Source organism: Ahaetulla prasina, chromosome 17, assembly GCF_028640845.1.
Source record: "Ahaetulla prasina isolate Xishuangbanna chromosome 17, ASM2864084v1, whole genome shotgun sequence".
NCBI classification, from domain to species: domain Eukaryota; kingdom Metazoa; phylum Chordata; class Lepidosauria; order Squamata; family Colubridae; genus Ahaetulla; species Ahaetulla prasina.
This window is the reverse complement of record NC_080555.1, coordinates 858,567-879,478: the sequence shown is the minus strand read 5'-3', so window position 1 is coordinate 879,478 and position 20,912 is coordinate 858,567. Positions and strand designations below refer to the sequence as shown.

Sequence of the window (20,912 nt, the reverse complement as noted above, 5' to 3'; positions counted from 1 at the left end):
GGGAGGGGCTCGCAGCTGCCCCCCCCCGCCTGAGTCATCCCTTCCGACGTGACTTCTCACCAACGGGCCAGAAAGGAAGGGGGGCGGGGGGGGAGAAGGGGAATCTGGGCTGCTGGACCATGGGGGCGGTGGAAAGCCCCTTCCTCTAAAAAGAGAACTTTTCCTTAAGAGCGGCTTTGGGGGCAAGGTTGAAATGGGGGATGCCCTCCCTCCCTCCCCCCCCAATCAGGAATGCACTGAAAAATGGGGGTGCACAAAAGAGGCGATTACCGGGAAAAGTTTATTTGTTGGACTCATTTATCCTACTTCTAGAACCGTTTGCTGGAACTGGCCAGGAGTTAGGAAAACTTGACAGAGTGGGGGGGGAGGTCCCCCATTTCAGCCCTGTCTCCTTTTGAAAGGGGAGGGGGAATCGGAAGCAGTGCCCCCCTCCTCTGCCAGCATCCTTTGCTGAACCCCAACCAACGAGGTTTGTCCACCTGGGAAGCAGGAATAAGCTGGATCTTTCAGCCAAGCGGAGAGTCTCTCTCTGAAGCTGTCTGGACCCCCTACTCTGTCCCCCAAATCTATGTTTAAAATAAAACGGAGAAGACATTGCAGCAGAGACCCTTACAAACATCCAGCATAGCAGCCAAAGATTTAAAATATATTTCGGTTTTCCCCTGCTAGGATCCTTACAGGCCTCTCTGCAAGCTTCCTATCCTATTTACATAGGGCAGGGTTTTGGTTTTATGAGCTTTGGGGTGGGGTGGGTGTATTTTTCCCACTGGAAAAAACAAAAACAAAAAACCACTGCTTTTTCCCTTTTTTCCCAATGTTTCTGAAACACTTCTTGGAAAAATAGGCCCAGTTCTGCAGATCCCAAATACAATTATAAGAACTTTTGGGTTTTTTCTCCCGGCCTCATTCATCCTGCTTAAAATATGAACCTTTTTCACACTTGAAGGCTGAAATTTCTTGGAGGATAATTATATTCTCTTGAAAATAGTTAAAAGACTATTCAAGATAAAAGCAAACTCCTTTGCCGGTAATTGCACTTTATAAATAAAATAAACCCACTTGCATATTTTTTGATAACTCTTTTTAATGGGATTATACTTCGGGCTTTTTAAAAGTCCTGTTCTTTGGTAAATCAGTCTGGAAGGGCAGCGTCTTCATAAAAATAAAGCCCAATAAATTATCAAGACGCCAAGAATGACAGATAAAAGGCTGGAATCGGGGCATAATTTCATGGCTTGTTTAAACAGGAGAGAGCAATTGTATTCTGGTCCTGTCAGAATTAAGATTCCACAAAAGCCAACTTGGATTACAAACAAGTTTAATCCCTGTCCCGTGGATGTGTCGTTGTCTCTCCAGACTTATTTAGTCACCTGGGTTAATTAAAAACTGATTACCGCTGTGGTTGTGTTTGGAAACACTCCGTTCAACGTTGGAGATAACAGACATGCGGAGGCTGACCAATTAAATGCCACACCCTGCACTTCCCCAAGGAAACACCTTGACCAATCCTTAATAATCCTCTGCGGTAAAATCCCCAGGAATCCGCTCAAGGAAGAACCTGCACGATTCTTGCAGCAACCGGAGAAAGCAGGCCGAGAGTCCACCAAGGAAAAGGAAATTTTAATGATTCCAGTGGAAAAAGAAACTAGCAAGCGCAGCTGTTCAGCTTCCTTAATGGAAGTCCTCTGAGCATCATTTTCTAACCGGAGGGATTTGCAGTACAGAAATAAAAGTCTGAACAGGCTGAGATCTGCAGGGTGAAGGTGCCTTCTCTTTTCCGGGTCATCCCAATCGCCGGTCCCATTTTTGCTGGTGGCAGGTAGGAGGAATTCCACCATCTGTGTTCAGGAATTCCAGCCGGAAATGCCACCGGGCCAGCTCAGAGGCCAGTCAAGATTTTTCCTTTGTGTGAGCTGTCAATTTCATTGATTTTCCTGGAGGAGTTGACAAAAGAAAGGCCAACGGGATATTCCTGCCAAGCTGGGCCCAGGGGCAGGGCTGTTCTTGCTTGGTTTGTCATCGAAGGAAGACTGCTCCTGGACAGGAGGCTCTGCTTAAGGAGTTAATGAATTAGCCCCAGCCCCTCACCCCGCGTTGGTCTTATTAAAAACATGCTTTAAAGAAAAACCCGAATTGTTTCCCATCTAGGTGAGAGCTCTCAAAGTGGAGAAAGACTGACTACCTGGATGAAAGGCAGGGAGGTGGTGCCCTCTGGTGGCTCAGCCAGCCACTGCGCCCCCAGAAGAGAGGTCAACAGCGCCCCCTAGCGGGAAACCTAACAGCAAAACCTCCTCGCTCTTTTTTTTCCTTTTTTAACTGTCCAGGGCAAAAAACTGGGTTTTAAATTGTTAGGAAACTCGCAGCAAAGGAAGATTTTAGAAGCGATATTTGTCTTCCCACCCCCCCACGCAGGCGATTTCTCCCCAATCCTCCAAAAGGAAGGGAATCGCTCCAAGCACGAATTTTTAATCAATCCAGAAAGCCACAAAGAGCAGCTCTTTCATCCCAAGAAGCATCTCACACGCACACAGAAAAAGAGAATTTCTCTCTCCTGACCAGCATTTTGCGCAGGGAAACCACTCGTCCTGTGCAACGAGACTCTCCAAAGTTGCTAGTCTGATTTTGCACGCGGGGCCCCCGGAGAATTTGAAGACCTGAGTCAGGACTTCACCCCAAGCTGGAACCCGCGAGTCCTTCTCAGGGTCCCGCCTTCTGACGGCGCTCGAGAGGCTGGGCTGGAAGCGAGCGCGTGGGAAAGGCTGCTGCCTCGTGGCTGTTCTCCTTGCCAGGCAGGTCACCTTCCAGAAACGATGCAGGCTTTCTCAGGGAAATGGGGTCTCCAAGTGCCCCATTCGCCGGATGCCCATCTTCCCTTCTCCTAGCGGAACTGGTGGGGGGGGGAACCCTTTCTAGGGGGAATGAAAGTGACCAAAGGTGCTGAGTTCCAGTCCACCAAAAGAGGCTCGGAAGAGAAGAAGCGTGTTCCAAGACGCGATTTCAGGGGAGCGCCTGTTAACGTCGCCAAAGAGCGAAGCATCCTTGCCAGGGAGGGTCTTCGGGGAAAGGGCCCTTCTGGCGACCACCCGGCCTGACTCGAGGGTCCCTGCGTGTCCCTGCGGTCTGGTGGGGCTTCAACACACACGCACCCCGGGCGTCGTCGGTCTCGCGTGGCCGCCCGGCTTTTCCCGGACGCCCCACAGCGGCGAAGAAGCCGCCGAACCGGCGACACTCGGCAGCCCGGTTGCAGAAGCGACAGCCCAGACTGGTTTTTCCGAGGCTGCCCCAGCGCTGGTTGGCTGCCCAGCCGCTCTGGGGGGGAGCCAGAGCCGCTGCCACCCCCGCCCCGCCGCCTTTGGGGGCAGAGGAGGAAGAGGAAGAGGAAGAAGCAACAGCAGCTCCTCCGGTGGAGCGCCCGGCTAGAGAGAGTCCTTTCGGGCCGAAGGTCTTTGGAGCCGGGCAGCTCTCTTGTTCCTGGGGAGGAGGGAAAGTGTGGACGGGGTAGGTCAGAAGGGGCTTCTTGGGGGGGTCGTTTTCAAGCAACCCTGAGACTTGGAAGACCTCAAGGTGCGTTTCTCCATATCCCTTTGCAGCCCCTCCTGTGGGTTTCTGCCTAAAACTGGAATTTCTTTTTCCTCTTGAGCACCCCTCTTTTCTCCCCCCCTTCCTCAAATTCGGAACCCCTCGGCTGCTGCACCTCCCCCCCCCAAGGACCTTTCCTAGAGTAACTCCTTACCTGTATTGCCTCCAGCCCCCCCCCCTTATTTTAGCTTGAACTTGAGATTTGCAGGAGGCCTGCTGGGGGTTTCTGGCCCTTGGAAATTCGCTTCTCTGCAGCGGCCAGAGAGGACGTGCTGGGGGGCTACCTAAGTGGGTTTCCCCCCCCACACACACACACACCCTTCACAGCTTGGCAAGCGTGCAAGGAACTGGCTGGAGCAGCGATCCATGGCCGACGAAATTTTGGAGCAGTTGCCGCTTGCGGAAAAGGTGAGGTGCCACCGAACCTAACTTCTTTTCTAGAAAGCAACCGCGGAGTATTTTGAGGCCTTTGCAAAGTGCTGCAGCCCTAAGGAGGAGGGGATGGATGGAAAAGGCCCCTTGGCTCAGCTGGTCATCCAGATCCCATTGTTTGCAACCGAAGGAATCTTCCAACCCACCATGCCAATGAAGAGAGTAAAGGGACTCTAAACACTTGCTTCCGTGAGCTTTGCAGGGTCCAAACTGCAGTGTCTTTTCCCCCCTAGACAGCCATATGGGGCACCTTGGGAACGATCCGACCTCACCTGAATTTTGATGCAGCCAAAGATGCTCAGACTTTCTTCGAAGCCATCAGTGGCAAAGGTAACCCCCCCACCCCTTCCCTTCCCCCTTGCCTGCATCTGTAGAACCACCCTGCGAGGTGGGACTTGCACTCGCCACAGGCTTTCGAACCCAGGACACAGTTCAACCATCCCATCGGATCCGACAAATATCTATCGTAGAGTTGGAACATCTAGATAAGGGCCCGTGTAACCCTAAAAAGAAAGTGGACGGACGGTTGGAGGTCATCCGTCCAGAGGAATACGGTGACGGGAGGCATCCATTTAACCCCAGCATAAGCGTGAGAAAATCATTATGATAATGAGGCTTTTGATATATAGACGAATTGCATATGCAGACTCTTCCGGGAGCACAGCTAACTCGAGGGCCCGGAGCAGAGTTTGCAAACTTCTGGTTTGGAGGCCTCGGCTGAAACTGGGGCCCCCGGGTCTCCCCAAAGGTGTGGACTGCGGAGCCGTCCTTGACCTGCTGACCAGTCGGAGCAGCGAGCATCGGCAGCAAATTGCGGAAGCCTTCTTCAAATTCACCCAACAGGTTAGGCCAGGAAGGGATTTTTTTGGGCTGGGTGGGTGGGAGGGAATTTGTGGCCTTCCTGGAAAGGAAAAAAATGGGCGACTTAGACTACTGCGACGTGCTATTGTAGAGAACAGCCCTTGAAGACTTTCCAGAGCCGTTTTATTTTTTAGGGCAGAGCCAGCAAACGATGGGTTCCGTTAAAACTAAATCAATATATCTCGGCCATGATACGTTTGGCTGAGGCAGTGGTGAAATTCAAATTTTTTTACTACCGGTTCTGTGGGCGTGGCTTGGTGGGCGTGGCAGGGGAAGGATACCCCGAAATCCCCATTCCCTCCCCACTCTGGGGCCGGCCAGAGGTAGTATTTGCCGGTTCTCCAAACTACTCAAAATTTCCACTACCGGTTCTCCAGAACCTGCTGGATTTCACCCCTGAGCTGAGGGTCTCTGCTCTACTGGGGGGCTGAGGTCTCCCCAAATTTCTCTTAGTCTTCTCTCTCTTTTTAGGGCCTGCTGAAAACCCTGGAGGCCGTGGTCCCCAGCCAGTTTGAGACCATTATCAGGGGTTTGCTGCGTCCTGCGGCTCAGTACGATGCCCACGAAATCCAGGCAGGATTGCAGGTATCCCTTTCCAAAGAGGGGCACCCCGTTTCTGCCAAGGAACCTCCCCACAACCAACCAACACCCCACCCCCCAGTTTTTAACACAAAGTGGAGCAGGTTGTACATCTGATTTTCAAAGGAGCGTGGAGTGAATTGGTTGGGGGGGGGGACTCAGATCTTGAGGTCTCTCTTCTCCCCCTCCCAACAAACTTTCAGAAACAACCATTTTTAAAAAGTTTTTTCTCCATTTTAAAAAGGGGAGGAGTTAGATTGTTGTTGTTTTTTTAAAAAAATTCCAGCCCTTTTTAAAGGCACTTTCTATGCATGGTAATTTAATTTAATGATTTAATGCAATGATTTAATAAATTAATAAATAAATACAGGAGTTTGCGAAGACACAACCAGTTTTGAGACGCGTATTGTAATCAACCCAAGGAAGATTAAAAACTAAAAACCCTGGACAGAATGGACTTTCGATTTTCGATTTTTGATTTTTGAAATTTTTGATTTTTGATTTTCGACTTCTGACTTCCAAGTTCCTCATTTTGATTTTCAATTTTTGAAATTTTTAATTTTCAATTTTTGAAATTTTCGATGTATGATTTTCGATTTCCAACTTCTGACTTCCAAGTTCCTCATTCTGAGTTCCTCATTTCAATTTTCAAAAAAAAACCTGCACACAGACATGCACACACACACACCTTACAAAGTCGATCAGTGCTGTTTCCTAACCTGGGTCCCGTTTCCTTTCCAGGGTCTGGAGGTGGAAACCCTGATTGAAATCACCTCCACTCGACCTGCAAAACAGCTTCAGGAAATGCTGGCTTATTATAAACAGGGTAAAAAAAAAATTAAACTTATCTGCTTGTTCTTAAAAAGGTAGAGAAATAAGAGAAGGGAGTTGCTAGGAGAGAAAGTGACCTGATAAACTTGGAAAACCAAGGGAAGCTGGAGCTGCCCTCCTTTTCATGCCTGCGGAACTCCCCGCAACATGATACGATCCTGAGCTTTGACTTTTAGTGTTTTGTTTGTTTTACTTCGTTGAGCATTCATATAGACCAGGGATGTCCAACTACGGCTATTTGAAGACTTGTGGACTTCAATTCCCAGCACATCCAGCTGTGCTGCCTGGGGAATTCTGGGAGTGGAAGTCTACACCTCTTAAAGTGGCCAAAGTTGGACACCCCTGATGTAGATTAAGAAAAACGTAATAATGCCTGGCCATAGAGTTTCAGAAAGGATAATTCCATTAACCATACACAACCCATAAAATCTATGAGACGCTCAAGAATGTCTCTTTCCTGAGCTTACTGCAGAGCCCCCTTGGGCAAGAGCAGTCTACCTCGGAGCATTTTCTCAGGAAAGGAAACACACGTATCCCTCCTCTCCTTGCTTGGGTGTGGAGAGCTAAAACTCCGTCCTTCTGGCTTCTTCCATTTGTTCAGATTTCAAATCAGACTTGGAAAAGGACATCGCTTGTGGTACCACCGGCGGCTTTAGAGACCTTCTTCTCGCCCTGATCAAGGTAATAAATAAAATTAAGATAAAATAAAATGAATAAAATAAGAATATCAAATAAGATAAAAAAATATAACATTACAATGTAATATATTTTATAACACTATAAAGTAAAATAAATAAAAATAATATAATATCACATAACAAACAATTTATAAAAGTATAAAATAAAATTAACATAACATACTAACCCTAACCCAACATAACATAACATAACTTTACTTTATAAAGCTGTCAATGCAATACAATGCAATGCAATACACAATACAGGGTCCCTTTATACGAACCCAAGGAATGTGGGGTGCTTCCCTAACATTCAACGCTCTCCAGTTTATCCTTTTTAAGCCCAAACTGTTTGGCCCAATCAGCGCCTGGCATCGTTTAGGAAAATAATGTCTATTTTGCAGCAAACCCTCACAGCTGACTTTTTCACGCCGTCCTTCTCCGCAGGGCCAGCGGGAATGCTACTCGGGGACGATCGATTACGTCTTGATACGGCAAGATTCAAAAGTGAGACGGGGATGTCAGGGTGCTTCCCTTCAGAGTCCCCTCCGCGCTGGGGCCCCTCTCGGGACCCATTTCCAGCATCCCCCCCAAACACCCAGACTTTCTCTTCCACTGCCCCCAGGCCCTGGCTGACGCAACCAACGGTGGGGACGCTGGACTCCTGGAGGAGAGCGAGTGGATCCGGATCCTGTCTCAACGCAGCCCCGAACACTTGAGGAGAGGCAAGGGCAACCCCGGGCCAGGTGGCTGCGTTTCACCAGGCTGGCATCCCCAAACGTGCTAATGGTCTAGGCCAAGCCGGGCTAGGGAGGCTGCCCGCTGCAACCCTGGCAGAGTCCCTGTTCCAAAGCTAAAGAAAACCTGGCAGTTCCAAGGCACAAAGGGGGCAGTCTTCCCCCCACCACCCACGATAATTTTTTCCTTGCCTTTCTTCCAGTGTTCAGCTGGTACCAGGAGATGACCGGAATCTCAGTTGAGGAAATTATGGAGAAACGTTTCCAAGGAAACTTCCGGGAAGCGGGTTTAACGCTGGGTAGGCGGACCCCAGATGCAGAGAATTTGAGAGCCCCCCCTTTTTTTAATATGGATTAGATTGGGGAGGGGGGGTATGAGGCTAGAGTCCCAGCAGAGCTTTCTGTACATGTTCAGGAGCACTCTCAACCTTCGTTGTGTCTTGTTTTGCACAGCCTGCGCTGTGAATACCCAGAATAAGATCCGCGAATCTTCATTTTCGTTGCTTCTAAAAATCCCAAGTTGCTAGTCCTCTTGATCCTATTTCAACATGGCTTTTACGGGACTTTGTCTCCGAGCTAAGAGAGGGTTGGAAGGCCGCTTAAATCCGCTTCTTCCTCCTCTTCCTTCTCCCAAACGAGCCGAGCAAGAAACATTTAGCCTAAATTTGAGTTTGGGAATTTTGCAAGCCGATAAGCAAGTTTTAAACCAGATCTGTTCTGCTTGGCCAGCCTTCCTTCCCGTCTCTAGTGCTTTGCCAGGCAGAAATCCAACTTGCGCAGCTCACTTCCCTACAGCATTTCAGCCCAGAAATAGGAAGGGAGCAGAACAACAGGAAAAATAATTGTAATTTTTTAAAAAAAATCTTTCTTGCAGTTTCCCTCCTGAGAAACACACCGCTATATTTTGCCACCAAGCTCCACTCAGCCATTACGGTGAGAGTCTCTCCTTTTGGTGCCCGCCCCTTCCTAAATCCCACCCCCTCTTAGCCCAATGGGTCTACCCTGAACCCCCCAAGATGTGCCCGTCTTTGGCGTTCTGCTTCCTGGCTGTGATTCGCACAGGAAACCAGCTGAGCTGCTCCAGACAGTGCAGGAGGGTCTCCTCTGGAGGAAATGAGGCCCCGCTGACTGGCCACCCCCCCAACAAGCCCCCTTCCCCAAATGAAAGCCCATAAGCTTTCTTCTGAAGTGAAAGAGAAGGGCAGAGATGGACTCTGTAGTCCTTTTTCACAGTCTGGCTTGGGGACAATGGAAGGTATTAAAACACGCACCGTCTTGTCCATGAGTGGGGCAAAGAAGCGAGTTCGATTCCTGATTTGCAAAGCTTTCCAGCTTTTTAAATTATTTTTATTCAATTGATTGGCTGCCTGGTCTCGTTTCACAGCCATTCTGGGTGGTTTACAACTTTCCAAAGGCGATTTGTCGTTTTATTCCAGGATGCAGGAAGTAACCCCCGGACGGCTGTCCGAATCATGATCTCTCGCAGCGAGACCGACCTCCTGAGCATCCGCACTGAGTTCAAGAGGCGCTATGGGATCTCGCTCTACTCCTTCATTAAGGTAAAGCATTGGGTAGTATTGGGGACGTGTTTCAAGGGCATGTTAAGAGACCCCAAGTGGCAGCCACAGGCCCCCGGGGACCCCCCACCCAGCCAGGATTCCCTCCAATTTATTTTCACGACGTTCTTGCAAGGTAGGCTGGCCTGAAGCTTCTTGGCCAATTTTATGCGGCCTTGTCCATTCCCTATATTGCCCCGCTCACCAGGAACAGAACCTCTGTCTGTAGGAGCAGTCTATCTGCAAGTTAAAAGTTTGGGGGCCAGCAGAAGTACCTTCACTGCAAAAGTATCCAGAAGATACAGAAAATGCCCCCCACCCATGGGAATTAAGCGCCCCTTTATTTCCCGCTGGGGTTGCCCCAAACCTTTCTCCTCCTTGCCCCTCCCACCCCTCAGGCAGAAACGCAAGGCGAACACCAGGCAGCTTTCCTCGGCTTGTGCAAGGCGGAAGATCTGTGAGACACGCTGCCGGCCGAGGATCCTCCCCGTCCAGAGGCAGTCTATCTTGAAAACCCTCCAGCTTTTCCTTCCAGCGAAGCTGCTGCTGCCTCATGAAGTTGCAAAAAAAGGAGCCGCCGGAAGGCAGCTGCAGAATTCAGCCTGACCGGTTGGACAGGTTTCTGTCTCTCTCTCCCAGCCCAAATTCTTCTGATGCTTTGCAGGGTTTTTTTTTTGGGGGGGGGGAGAATGTAGAGACCTGCCAAGTTTTGCCAGGTTTTTACAACAAAACGCGGGTCAAAAGTTTAAAAGCAGGGGATAGCAAGCAGCGAAGACCAATAGAGCCTCCAGCATCAGGAGCAATCTACCTCTGACTAGCTGCCAGAGAATTGCCGACGGGCTTCTCACTGGCCGGTTTAGGAAATCAGACCCTGGAGTAGATACAACTTCGGTCCGATGGCATTTTAGGGAGGGGGGGCTTAGATTTCTAGAAAAAAAGGCTTAATTTTACATTCCACCTCAACAGCTCCACTTCTTCTTCCTTCAGCCCCATATCCTCCCCTCAAGGGACCCCCCAACCCATCAGCCACAGCCCCACCCCATGTGCCTGTGCAACCCCGCACATCCTTCCTCTTTCCCCCCTCCCCCCCTCAAAAAAACTCTGGGCCTCCCCTTCCCGGGAACTGAACCGTTGCTTGTAAAAATAAAACGAAACCACCATTGGGATCCGTCTGGACCGAGTGGATGATCTGGGGTTCAAAAACGCTTCCCTCACCGTCAGGACTGCTTTATTCCAATGTAAACAGAGGCAGGATTAATCGATTAATCGACTCAAAACGGAGGCTTAAGCAATTTTAGAATTTAGTCCAGTCATAGCCCTCAAAAACCAGGAAAAAGAAAGACAGAGAGAGAGGAAAAGAAAGACAGAGAGAGAAACAGAGAGAGAAAAAGAAAGAGAGAGAGCTCATTTGGGCTGCATCCCCGGAGGCGTTTCTGCCTCGCTTCGGCTGCCTTTGAGGGGGGTGGAAAAAAACCCAGAGTTTAAGCCCACCCAGCCCAAAAGGTGCTTTTGGCAAAGAAATCCATTTTTCCATCGGGTGAAAACCGCACCGGTTGGATTGCTTCGGTGGTAACTTTGGGAGCGGTCCCTCATCTGTGTGTGCGTGGCCCTCGAGGGCTTTGGCGATAACCCGATCCGGGGTGCTGGCGAGGTGCGAAACGCCCCCCCCCCCCAATTCCGAAGGCTCGGCCCTTCCAGGCAGGGACTCGGTTTCTCCAACCTGCAGAAACTGTCTGTCCCCCATGACGAGAATCACATGGGAAACCTCCCATAAATTGATGTGGCCTCCATGGGGATCCAAGCTAAGTCCCCTCTTCGCTTCTCTGTCCCTCTTCCCACGTTGACACCCCTGGGTGGGAGAAGCAAATGCAATCTGGGGAGTTCCCCCCCCCCCAGTGTGGTTTGTTTTTTTCCAAAACAGAGCTGTTTCCCCCCACTTCTGAAGCATTTTTAGTGTTGCAGGAGAGCCCCTATCCGAAGTGCCCACATAGCAAATTGAGAGGGGAGGGGTCCTTCTCAGTCGCAGGCCCTGGAAGGAAAGTGGGGGGGCTCGTGGGACTCCCACAGGCTGGCCTCAAAGGACGATGCAATCTGTGTCCGCCTTCTGCCGCTGCCTGCGTTGTTCTCCGGCGGGCCGGGGGGCCGGGGGGCTTCTCCCCTAAAGGCAGAAAGGGAAAGACGAGGAAGGGGTTAATTGGGGGGGGCAGAATTACTTTCAAAACAGGGCCCAGGGGGTGGTTAGGTGGGCGTACCTGTGCCGGGGAGGGCAAGGGGCTGGGCGGTGGGGGCTGCTGGTATTCCTCTTGCTGCAGCTGCTGCGCCAGCTCCAGGTCGCTCATGGCGGGACCCCCTTGCTGGCGTTGGAGGGACAAGGCAATCATGTAGTCCTTGGGGAGGGGAGGGGAGAAAAACAGGGAGGGGTCAGAAGGGCTCCCTGTTTCTTATCCACACCTTAGGCCAGGAGTCTCCAACACACGGCAACTTTAAGACTTGTGGACTTCAACTCCCAGAATTCCCCAGCCAGTTGTGCTTAAAAGTCTTAAAAGTTGGCTGGGTTATTCTGGGAGTTGAAGTCCACAAGGCTCCAGGGCAGGGGCGAAATGTAAAATTTGTTACTACTGGTTCTGTGGGCGTGGCTTGGTGGTGGTGGGGTAATGTGACTGGGTGGGCGTGGCCAACCTTTTTTTTTTTTTTAACTTTTAAAGCATTTTTTTCGGCCGAAGAGGTTGTTAAAAAAATGCTTTTAAAAGTAATTTTAAAAAAGGCTCTGACGATCGCGTGGCTCAGCTAGGCATGGTGTGTGTGTGTGTGTCACGCAAGGATTTTTGCTATCGATTCTCTGAACCACCCGCCACCATTGCTACCCCCGGTTGGTGCCCAGCAGAACTCCAGTTCCCAGGATCTGAGAGGGGACATGTCAGCCAGGTTGAAAAAAACTTGCCAGAGCCACCCCCGTCCTCCCAGGGCCCTGTCCTTGGAGTGATCCCGCCAGGGAAGGCAATGCACAAGTGACCCCCTCTGCCAGGACTCCTCCCCCCCCCGCCCGCTGCCGCTGGCATACCTGATCCACCTGCCTCTGGTCGACCGGGGAGCCCCCTGCTGCCTCCTTGCCCAGCGTGTGGCTCAGGTGGAACTCGGCGTCGCAGAAGCAGCTGTCTCCGTCCACGTTGTGCAGACTTTCCCAGGTGACCTGGTCTTCGTTCAGGAAACCCTGGTCTGTCACCAGCAGGTAGAGGTGGCTCTGAAGCCCAGCGGGAAAAGGAAGGAGGAGCAAAAAAGTACAAAAATTATAGTGAGGGAACGGGATCCATGGAGCAGTTTCTTTTCAAACAGCCGACACCGGAATGTATTTTCCAGGAACAGAAGCTAAAAGTACCCATTTGGGCATGCAATGTCGAAACGGTTGTGCCAACCAGTTTTTAATTTTATTTATCCTGCATTTTTACCCCAGTGAAGCCAATCCTCACTTTGCTTTGGTTTTCTAAGCTTTTCTTTTTCTTTCTTTCTTTCTTCCTTCCTTCCTTCCTTCCTTCCTCTTTTTTCTTTTTTTCTTTCTTTTCTTTCTTTCCTTTCTTTCCTTCCTTCTTTCTGTCTTTCTTTTCCTTCTCTCCTTCTATCTATCATTAAGTGTTGTAAGTGTTGTACCTTGATGAACGTATCTTTTCTTTTATGTACACTGAGAGCATCTGCACCAAGACAAATTCCTCGTGTGTCCAATCACACTTAGCCAATAAAAAAATTCAATTCTATTCTATTCTATTCTATTCTATTCTATTCTATTTTATTCTATTCTATTCTATACACTGAGAGCATCTGCACCAAGACAAATTCCTCGTGTGTCCAATCACACTTAGCCAATAAAAAAATTCTATTCTATTCTATTCTATTCTATTCTATTCTATTCTATTCTATTCTATTCTATTCTATTCTATTTTAGTCTAGTCTAGTCTAGTCTAGTCTAGTCTAGTCTAGTCTAGTCTAGTCTATTTCTTGTTTGTTTGTTTGCTGCTCATCTCACCACAAGGCGACTCTGGCCAGCTTACAACATTAAAACAAAGCCATAAATATACGTATAAAATCACATTACAGTAAAATACAAGTTATAGCTAAAAGATTGAAAATATTTGATTGGTTAAATCTACGTGCCGCTCCTCCCGCCTTCAAGCAACTCCAGGCAGCTTACAAGACAAAACTGACAACATAAAAAGAATTAAAATATGAAAAGGATAAATGCTGGCATGAGAGGCTAAGAGATGCGAAGCCCTTCTTCACAAGGAAGGGCGAGAAACTCATCCTTTTTACAAGAACAAACTGCAAAGAGGAACAAACTCAGTGGAGTGGCGTCATAATTCTGTTTATTCATCAGGAACAATACATGGCAAGTAAGTTCTGAAGCCCCAGCCATCGTCAACCATCATAAATCCCTCATTTCTCCAGGAAAAGAAAATACCTTGTGCTTGATCATGGCACTAAAGTGGTTGTTTCGGAAGAAAACGCTCAGTTCGCCTTCTTTGACCGTGGACGTGAGCTCGCACAGCCCGTGGTAGGTGAGCTGCGATGCCGTAGACTCCAAAAACTGTTCTGCGATCAGGCCTGGAAGAGGGAAGAGACGGAGCCAGTTCATCCTTTTATATCGGGGTGGCCAATCTGGACAACAACTTTTAAGACTTGTGGACTTCAACTCCCAGAATTCTCCAGTGAGGTTTAAGACTTGTGGACTTCCACAAGGCTTAAAGTCGGCAGGGGAATTTTGGGAATTGAAGTCCACATGTCTTAAAATTGCCAAGAATGGACACTGTTGCTTTAGAGGTTTCTAAGCCACCTTCCCAGGCCTGCCAGCTACCAGCAATGCCCACCCACCCCAATTTGGAAACGATGGTTTGTGCTTAGACCCACCCCCCATGTTACCTTCGGTCACCAGGTTTGGGTCGCTGGAGTGTTTACAAGTGATAATTTTTTCCACCAGCTGGTTGTAGCTCAGTTTGCTGACGGCTCCAGCCACCTCGGGAATCTGGGGGAGGAGAGGATAGAAATGCCCACCCTAAAATCAGGGTGCAGGCACAAGAGGGCATAGCGAGAACTGGGTTTCATTTCTGTGTTTCAATGCTACTCTGCAGGGGTGTTGTTCGTGTCGGGGTGGGGGGTGGAACAGAACTGTCTACAGGCGAGTTTTGAGCACGGACACAAGAACAGAAATCAGGGACTTAAAAACAGGACGCTTACAATTCCCTCTGGTGGTTTTGAGCCTTCCAAAAGGCCAACCTTGCAAAAATCCAGCTTTCTAAATTTCTCCATGAGGACTAGTAGCCTGGTTTTTTTTTCTCCCCTGAATTGGAGTCTGCAGTCTTATCTATTGGGTGGGGAAGTGGAGAGAGTAGCGCATCTTCACACCAGGCTAGGCCACTTTTGAAGCAGTGGATTAAGGGCTAACTATGCCAGGTTTTGGTAATCCTTAAGAGGCCTGGACTTCAACTCCCAGAATTGCTGGCTGAGGAATTCTGGGAGCTGAAGTCTAGACCTTGTGGAGTGGAAATTCTAATTTATGCCAAGGCCTCTGGCTGTGCGGAAGCCTCGGTATATTTCACTTTGCTCACCACCACCAGAACCCACAGCTCTGGCCCCAACCCAACGCCAGGGGAGCAAAGCCACCCACCTGGGGATCCACCAGCCATCCGTGATAAAGGGGGACATTCAGGAGATCAAAAACAATGCACTCGGGGGTGTATTCGAAGTCCGAGACCCCCGTGAACCTCACGTTGACGTCCAGCCCCGTGGAGAGCTTGGAAAGGACCATCATGGCGTCATTGACGTTCTGCCCGGGAAGAAAAGTCGACGTCTTCTCAAAGGGGGCCCAGAAGCCAACAGGCCTGGATAAAGTGGCCCCCAAAGGGCCCCAAAGGGTCCTGGAGCCATTTGTGATGTGCTCCGAAGCAAATTCACTCACCTGCTGGAAGTTGAGCTGGACGGCCTCAGCTTGGTCCTGGGGCTTGATGGACAGGATGCAATCCCCTGCAGGGGCAGAAGGGGAGGGGGGAAGAGACCCCTCAGTTAGGGGGACCCCACATGGGGGTGGGGAGGGAGGGACAGGGGAGCCTATTCAAAAAGGACCTTCCACTGGGGAGGAGGATACGGGAACGCTGCTTGTGTAGAGAAGGAAAAAGGGAGGGCTGGGAGGACTGAACAGGCAGCACACAGAACCCCAGAGCAGGAAGGGACCCCCCCGAGGTCTTCTAGTCTGACTCCCCTGCTTGAGCAGGAGACCGTAGCACATTCCTGTTCAAAGGCCTGTCCGGTTTATTTTTGAAAACCTCCAGCGATGGAGCACCTACAACCCCACCATGCCAGCTAAGAAAGGCCACCCAGGATTTCTGGGATTCCCCCAAAACGTTCAGCATTATTCTGTCGTCAAGAAGGCGACGACCATCACTCCCCTCGGGTGCTCTCCAATGCTGGCCTACCTCACAGGATTGTTGTGCGGAGGGAGGGGGAAAAGGGAGGGACGGAAGGAGATGCTTTGCCAATGCTGGCAGGTGGGTAGCGCCTTCCAGGATTTGGAGAGGTGCCAACCGCGAGGGGGCTCCTTACCGAGGTAAGCCATCAGCTCATCCGAGGTGACCACTTCCTTCTGGGCAGGCAGCTTTACCTGGGGGAGCAAAGAGTTGAGGGTCCGTTTCTCAGCCCCCATCCAGGGCAAGCTGGCTGTGGCCCCTTCCCCACAGGTGCCCGTTTTTACCTTCCACTGCAGAAAGAGAATGTTCATGATGGCCAGCAGTGGACAGGGACCATTCTCGCTCTGCATAATGACCGGCGTCCTCTCGCCCTTCCAAGTGATCCATTTCACGCAGTAAAAATCCGGTGGCTTGGGCTGGCTGGCTGGAGACGGGCGTGGCTTGGGGGCATCCTCCGCCGGGCTGCAGCTGGCGGGCACCGGAGAGGCTGGCAGAGGGGAGGCCTCCTCGCTTGGGGACGGGGGTCCCTCCTTTTGCCGCCCTTCAGCAGCTTCTACAGAAGAAAGCCACCCGTCGTCTTTCTGCGTGACGCTTTGGCCGCCGTCCTTGGCGAGGTGGGGTGGGGTCTCTTCTGCAGCCCCTGGAGGGAGAGCAGAAGAAACCACCTCCTCGCTACCCACGCCAGCCTCCGTGGGCTGGGGGAGGCCAGATTCAGTGGGCTCCGTCTCCCCCCGAGCTGCTTCCCCTGCGGCTGGCACTTGGGTCTCCATCCAGAAGAATCGTCCTTTGGCTTCTGAATTCTCAATTTGTCTCAAATAAATTCGAGGTTTTTCCAAAGGGGGTTGTCTTTTTGGGACAAGCCTCTTCACCGACTTTAAAAGCAAGTGCTTTGTAATCAATTGCGGGAACAATAGTTGTATTTTTCTTTCCCAACAGCCAAAAAATGCAGAAACTTCACCGAAAAGGGAATCTGGGTGCTGTGTTCCTTCCCGATAGATTCCTTCCTGATCTTTGCTATAAGCAGACAACCCTTTTATAAAAACTTTACATGGCACGAGGTTTTATTGGCTGAGTCTTTTCTCCTTTGGTTAGGCACTGATGAACATTGGATGCAAATTCCTCAAAAAGTCTATTAATTTATTTGGTTTGTTTTTTGTTTTTTGTTTTTTTACTTGCCAGTTCCTGGGAGGGTCATTGAACATTCAATACTGCCATTTTTCTCCCGGATTTTACACTCAATTATTTAAAATCTGGGGGAAGGGGAGGTTGTGGCTCTCGTGACCTCCGCTTACAAGTTTTCATCTGTGCCAGATCTGGATAAGGCTCAACAGACAAAAACTCTTCTTCCAAAAAAGAAAAGAAAAGGAAATCTCTTTCTTATCCCAGAAAAAGGAATACAAAATGCTTTTCTTTTTAAGAAAAAAAAATATCAAAGCTGTCCTTACAATAAAAGAAATGGATGCTTGTGAAATTTTTAAAAAAGCATTAAAAAGGCGATGCGTTTCTCTATGGGTGATATTTTAAAGCTTTTCTTTTTTAAAATATATATATATAGAAAACAAAACATGCACACACACATACACAAAATCCCAGTGTCTTTTTCAGGGCATTAATTTTTAACGGATTAGTAGAAGGGAAATTCTGTGTTTTATTGACCTTTGTGTGTTTGTTTGTTTTTGTCCTTGAAGCTCAGCCAAGAGCGTGGAGGTGAGTCCTATTTTGCTTTGGTCAGCTCTGGGTATCTTGTGCAAACGGATGTCCAAGAAATCTTCTTTTCTCCAGCTTCATGGCCCAAAGTCGAGAGTGTGGTTTGTATTTGTGGAAAATGCAGAAATTTTAACAGCCAGCCAGCTCTGAGCCTAGCAAAAGAATAAGTGAAACAAAGGTTGGAAAATCAGTTTTTTTTTTCAACCCCTCGCCTGCCTTGCCATCTCTCTCTCTCTTCATCTGGAAAAGTGCCCAAATTTTGCCCAGTGCCCGAATTTTGATCCCATGGCTGTCGGGATGTTGTGGCAGACAGAGAAAGGGTGAGGATAAGTGATAAATCCAGGGGTGGGATTCAAATAATTTAACAACTGGTTGTCTGCCCTAATGATTTCTTCCAACAACCAGTTCACCAAACTGCTCAGAAAGTTAACAACCGGTTCTCCCGAAGTGGTGCAAAGTGGCTGAATCCCACCACTGGATAATTTACAGACCCCTCACATCCAGGACATAAACTGTTTCAACTCCTACCCTAAAAACGACGCTATAGAGCACCGCACAACAGAACAACTAGACACAAGAACAGTTTTTCCCCGAAGGCCATCACTCTGCTAAACAAATAATTCCCTCAACACTGTCAGACTATTTACTAAATCTGCACTACTATTAATCTTCTCATAGTTCCCATCACTAATCTCTTTCCACTTATGACTGTATGACTGTAACTTTGTTGCTGGCAATCCTTATGATTTATATTGATATATTGACCATCAATTGTGTTGTAAATGTTGTACCTCGATGAACGTATCTTTTCTTTTATGTACACTGAGAGCCTATGCACCAAGACAAATTCCTTGTGTGTCCAATCACACTTGGCCAATAAAATATTCTATTCTATTCTATTCTATTCTATAAGCCCCATTTTCAGTCCTGGTGTCACTTCAGTTGCTAAATGATGGTTGTAAATTGAGAATCACCTGTACACAAAACTGCCCACAATTCAACGTGCACAAAACACTCACACTTCTGACTTTTGAAGTTGTACAGGACCCCGGCAGATCTGCCTGGACCATCTGGACCCCTGCCCTGGAGATGTGGGCGCAACCACTTCCAAATGTTTCCTTCTGTAGCCCAGAAGGAATGCACCTAAAGACAGGCCTGGGTTGACCGGGGGTGGGGGGGGGGTGGGGGGGTGTCATCCAGCTGTTCCTGGGCCATCCAGCAAGGTCCGCAGCAGGAAATGCCAGAGAGGCACTTCAACATCTGGAAGAAATCGGCTGCACCCAGGAAGCAAAGGAGGAAACCGCAGCCCTGATGGCTCTCTCTCTCTCTCTCTCTGTGTGTGTACATGCCAGGATTTACCTGCTGACAAAGCAACCTCTTTTGCAAGAAAGAAGCCGCCCAAACCAGTATTTTGACAAAAACACCTCCCTGTTTTTAAGCAACAGCTGGAAACTTCCAGAGGGGGGCAGGGGAGAGGAAGAGAGGGACCGTCTCCTCACCGCTGGGCCCCTTCCGCTCCCACTTGGAAAATATGCCCCCCCCCCCACAACACACGAAAAGTGGGAAGCCTGCTCAGGCAGGGGGGGGACTTCAACTCCCATACTCCCCAGCCTTGCATAATAAGGGAAAAGAGGGGGTTGAGTTCCCTGCTGTACACAGCCAGAAATCTCCTCACCCACCTTGCAAGGTTTAACGTGCCAGGAACGAAGAAAGGAAACCCAACTACGCCAAGAATTCAATCCATTCTCCCGTCATAAATTCCACAGGATTTTATTATCCCTCCCCACCCGCCAAAAAATCTCTCCCTTAAGTGGCACCCCTTCCCTTCCAATAAATCTCTTCCGCCGGCCCCCCCCCCCCCGCCTTTCCACCGTTGTAGGTTTGCAGCAGAACCGAAGGAGCTGCTGCAAACTTTGTTTTCGAAGGAAACTGTTGCACAAGGGAAACTGTCAACAGCTTTGTGAGCTTGCAAAACAAGAGGACGGATGGACAGTTGGGTCAAAATCCACCCTTTCCCCTTTCTGGTTTTGGGGGTGGGTGGGAAAGAACACCTCATTTCCCCCCCTCCCCATCTCCAACCCTGGGGGCAGAGGCTCAGCTGGGCGAACCCCACCCGGCTGGGGCAGCACCAGAGGGGCGCTCTCTTTTTAAGACCCACCAACCCAGGAGGAGAATCCGGAAAGAGGGGTTCCCGGCAGCCGGCACAAAGGAAGCACCGAAGCTTCAGGTTCTGGATTCGAATCCCGCCCGTTCTACTCCAATAAGCAGGGCAGGGATTGAAGAAGGACTCAAATACGCCATACCTGGGTTTTCCTCCTCCGATCCTTCTGGGCATAAATCTTGGGTTTTTTTTTCTTTTCTGCCGGTCAGCCTGTCTTTCTCCTCCCTTTCCTCCTGCCACCACCCCTCCCGCCCCCCCCCCGGGTGAGGCCAAGACTGGGAGGAGTGGATCCCAGCCTGGCAGAGGAGGGAAAAAAGCACCCCCCACTTTTTTAAAAAAATAAATAAATAAAATACAACCTAGCTGGGGTTTATTCTGCCCAGCCTCTCCCCTTTCTGCAGGGACATCTATGGGAGGGGAGGATACACCGCAGCGCAGGGGCGTTATAGGGAAGCCAGGATTGGGGTGGGGGGGGAGAAAAGAGGGGATGGGAAGGAAAGAAAACAAAGGAAGGAAGGAAGGAAACTCTGTAGCCACCCAAGGAGAAAAAGAAAAGCAAAATTTAAACAAAGTAGCAGCCAAGCAAGGAAGTGGAGGAGGAGGAGGAGGAGGGGAGGCTTCGCGAGACGCTGGAAGGGACCGATGGGGGGATCAAAGCAAGGGGGGGGGCTTTGGGGGTCCCCAATGAAAAAAATAAGGGTTGCTCCTCCCTTGCCAGCCTCGCCGCTTTGCAAAGGCGGGGGAGTCGCATTGCAACCTGCCACGCGGTGCCTGGGAGTGGGGTGGGTGGGTGGGTGGGAGGCTTTACCTGTTGAGCTTCGGCTTGGCGTTCGGGGTCTGGGGGGCTTTTCTCCCCCCCCCCGGCTAGGCGGGCGCGGGAGAGAGGAGGAATTGGGGGTCCGGAAGCGGCCACGAAGCCCGCACAAACTCTGGAGGAAAAGTCCGGGATCGCGCGGGGGCCCAGAGGGAGGGGAGGAGGGGGTCCTGGGGTCCCGTTCCGCCCCGCCCCCTTTTTTTAAGGTCCGGGGGCTCCGCCTTGCAAAGACTCGCCCGAGCCCAGCGAACTGCGAAGCTCCCCCGTTAAAAACGCCCCTTCCGACGACCGTGCAAGGCTGCACGGAACCCCTTTCCACGCGCCCGGCTCCCGGGAAGAGCTTCTCCTCCCACCCCCACCCAGCGTGCTTACCGCCCGCCCTGCAAGGTAGGCAAAGCCGCCTTCAGCCGCGGTGACGTAGCTGGGAAAGCGCGTGCTTCGGCCACGCCCTTTTTTTTACGCCAGCAGGGAGGGGGAGGAGGAGGAGGAGGCGGGGCGCTCCTCCGCGCCTGCGCAGAGCGGCGGGTGA

The 20,912-nt window shown here is 50.3% G+C and overlaps 2 protein-coding genes across 7 annotated transcripts; one reads left to right on the top strand and one right to left on the bottom strand.

Moving 5' to 3' along the window:
* The first annotated feature begins 47 nt into the window (after positions 1-47).
* ANXA9 (annexin A9) lies at positions 48-10,321 on the top strand. Of its 2 annotated transcripts, XM_058160236.1 has the most exons (12): positions 48-3,987; positions 4,245-4,341; positions 4,658-4,854; positions 5,344-5,457; positions 6,193-6,277; positions 6,884-6,963; positions 7,407-7,466; positions 7,585-7,684; positions 7,900-7,995; positions 8,571-8,629; positions 9,133-9,255; positions 9,651-10,321. In XM_058160236.1, the coding sequence occupies exons 1-12, from the start codon at positions 3,946-3,948 to the stop codon at positions 9,711-9,713; spliced, it is 1,116 nt and encodes a 371-aa protein (XP_058016219.1). In that variant the 5' UTR covers positions 48-3,945; the 3' UTR covers positions 9,714-10,321. The 2 variants fall into 2 exon arrangements, with proteins under 2 accessions (XP_058016219.1, XP_058016220.1); XM_058160237.1 differs by having other exon boundaries at positions 3,724-3,987; positions 4,760-4,854; positions 9,133-10,321.
* A 142-nt stretch (positions 10,322-10,463) lies between these two features.
* MINDY1 (MINDY lysine 48 deubiquitinase 1) lies at positions 10,464-20,853 on the bottom strand. Of its 5 annotated transcripts, XM_058160235.1 has the most exons (11): positions 19,712-20,324; positions 17,358-17,560; positions 15,986-16,254; positions 15,838-15,895; positions 15,197-15,261; positions 14,906-15,064; positions 14,161-14,263; positions 13,703-13,845; positions 12,314-12,493; positions 11,505-11,639; positions 10,464-11,410 (listed from the first exon to the last, which is right to left on the bottom strand). In XM_058160235.1, exons 3-11 carry the CDS (start codon positions 16,049-16,051, stop codon positions 11,327-11,329), a joined length of 993 nt encoding a protein of 330 aa, XP_058016218.1. In that variant the 5' UTR covers positions 16,052-16,254; positions 17,358-17,560; positions 19,712-20,324; the 3' UTR covers positions 10,464-11,326. The 5 variants fall into 5 exon arrangements, with proteins under 5 accessions (XP_058016218.1, XP_058016217.1, XP_058016215.1 ...); XM_058160234.1 differs by lacking the exon at positions 19,712-20,324 and adding an exon at positions 20,756-20,853 and having other exon boundaries at positions 15,986-17,560; XM_058160232.1 differs by lacking the exon at positions 19,712-20,324 and adding an exon at positions 20,378-20,533 and having other exon boundaries at positions 15,986-17,560.
* Positions 20,854-20,912: the final 59 nt, after the last annotated feature.

Coding starts and splice junctions, on each gene's coding strand:
- ANXA9 (XM_058160236.1), top strand. CDS start 3,946: ATGGCCGACGAAATTTTGGAGCAGTTGCCGCTTGCGGAAAAG. Junction 5,458..6,192: donor AAATCCAGGCAGGATTGCAG/GTATCCCTTTCC, acceptor TTTCCTTTCCAG/GGTCTGGAGGTGGAAACCCT. Junction 6,964..7,406: donor TTCTTCTCGCCCTGATCAAG/GTAATAAATAAA, acceptor CCTTCTCCGCAG/GGCCAGCGGGAATGCTACTC.
- MINDY1 (XM_058160234.1), bottom strand. CDS start 16,471: ATGGAGACCCAAGTGCCAGCCGCAGGGGAAGCAGCTCGGGGGGAGACG. Junction 15,896..15,985: donor TTCTCTTTCTGCAGTGGAAG/GTAAAAACGGGC, acceptor TTGCTCCCCCAG/GTAAAGCTGCCTGCCCAGAA. Junction 14,264..14,905: donor GATGGCTGGTGGATCCCCAG/GTGGGTGGCTTT, acceptor CTCCTCCCCCAG/ATTCCCGAGGTGGCTGGAGC.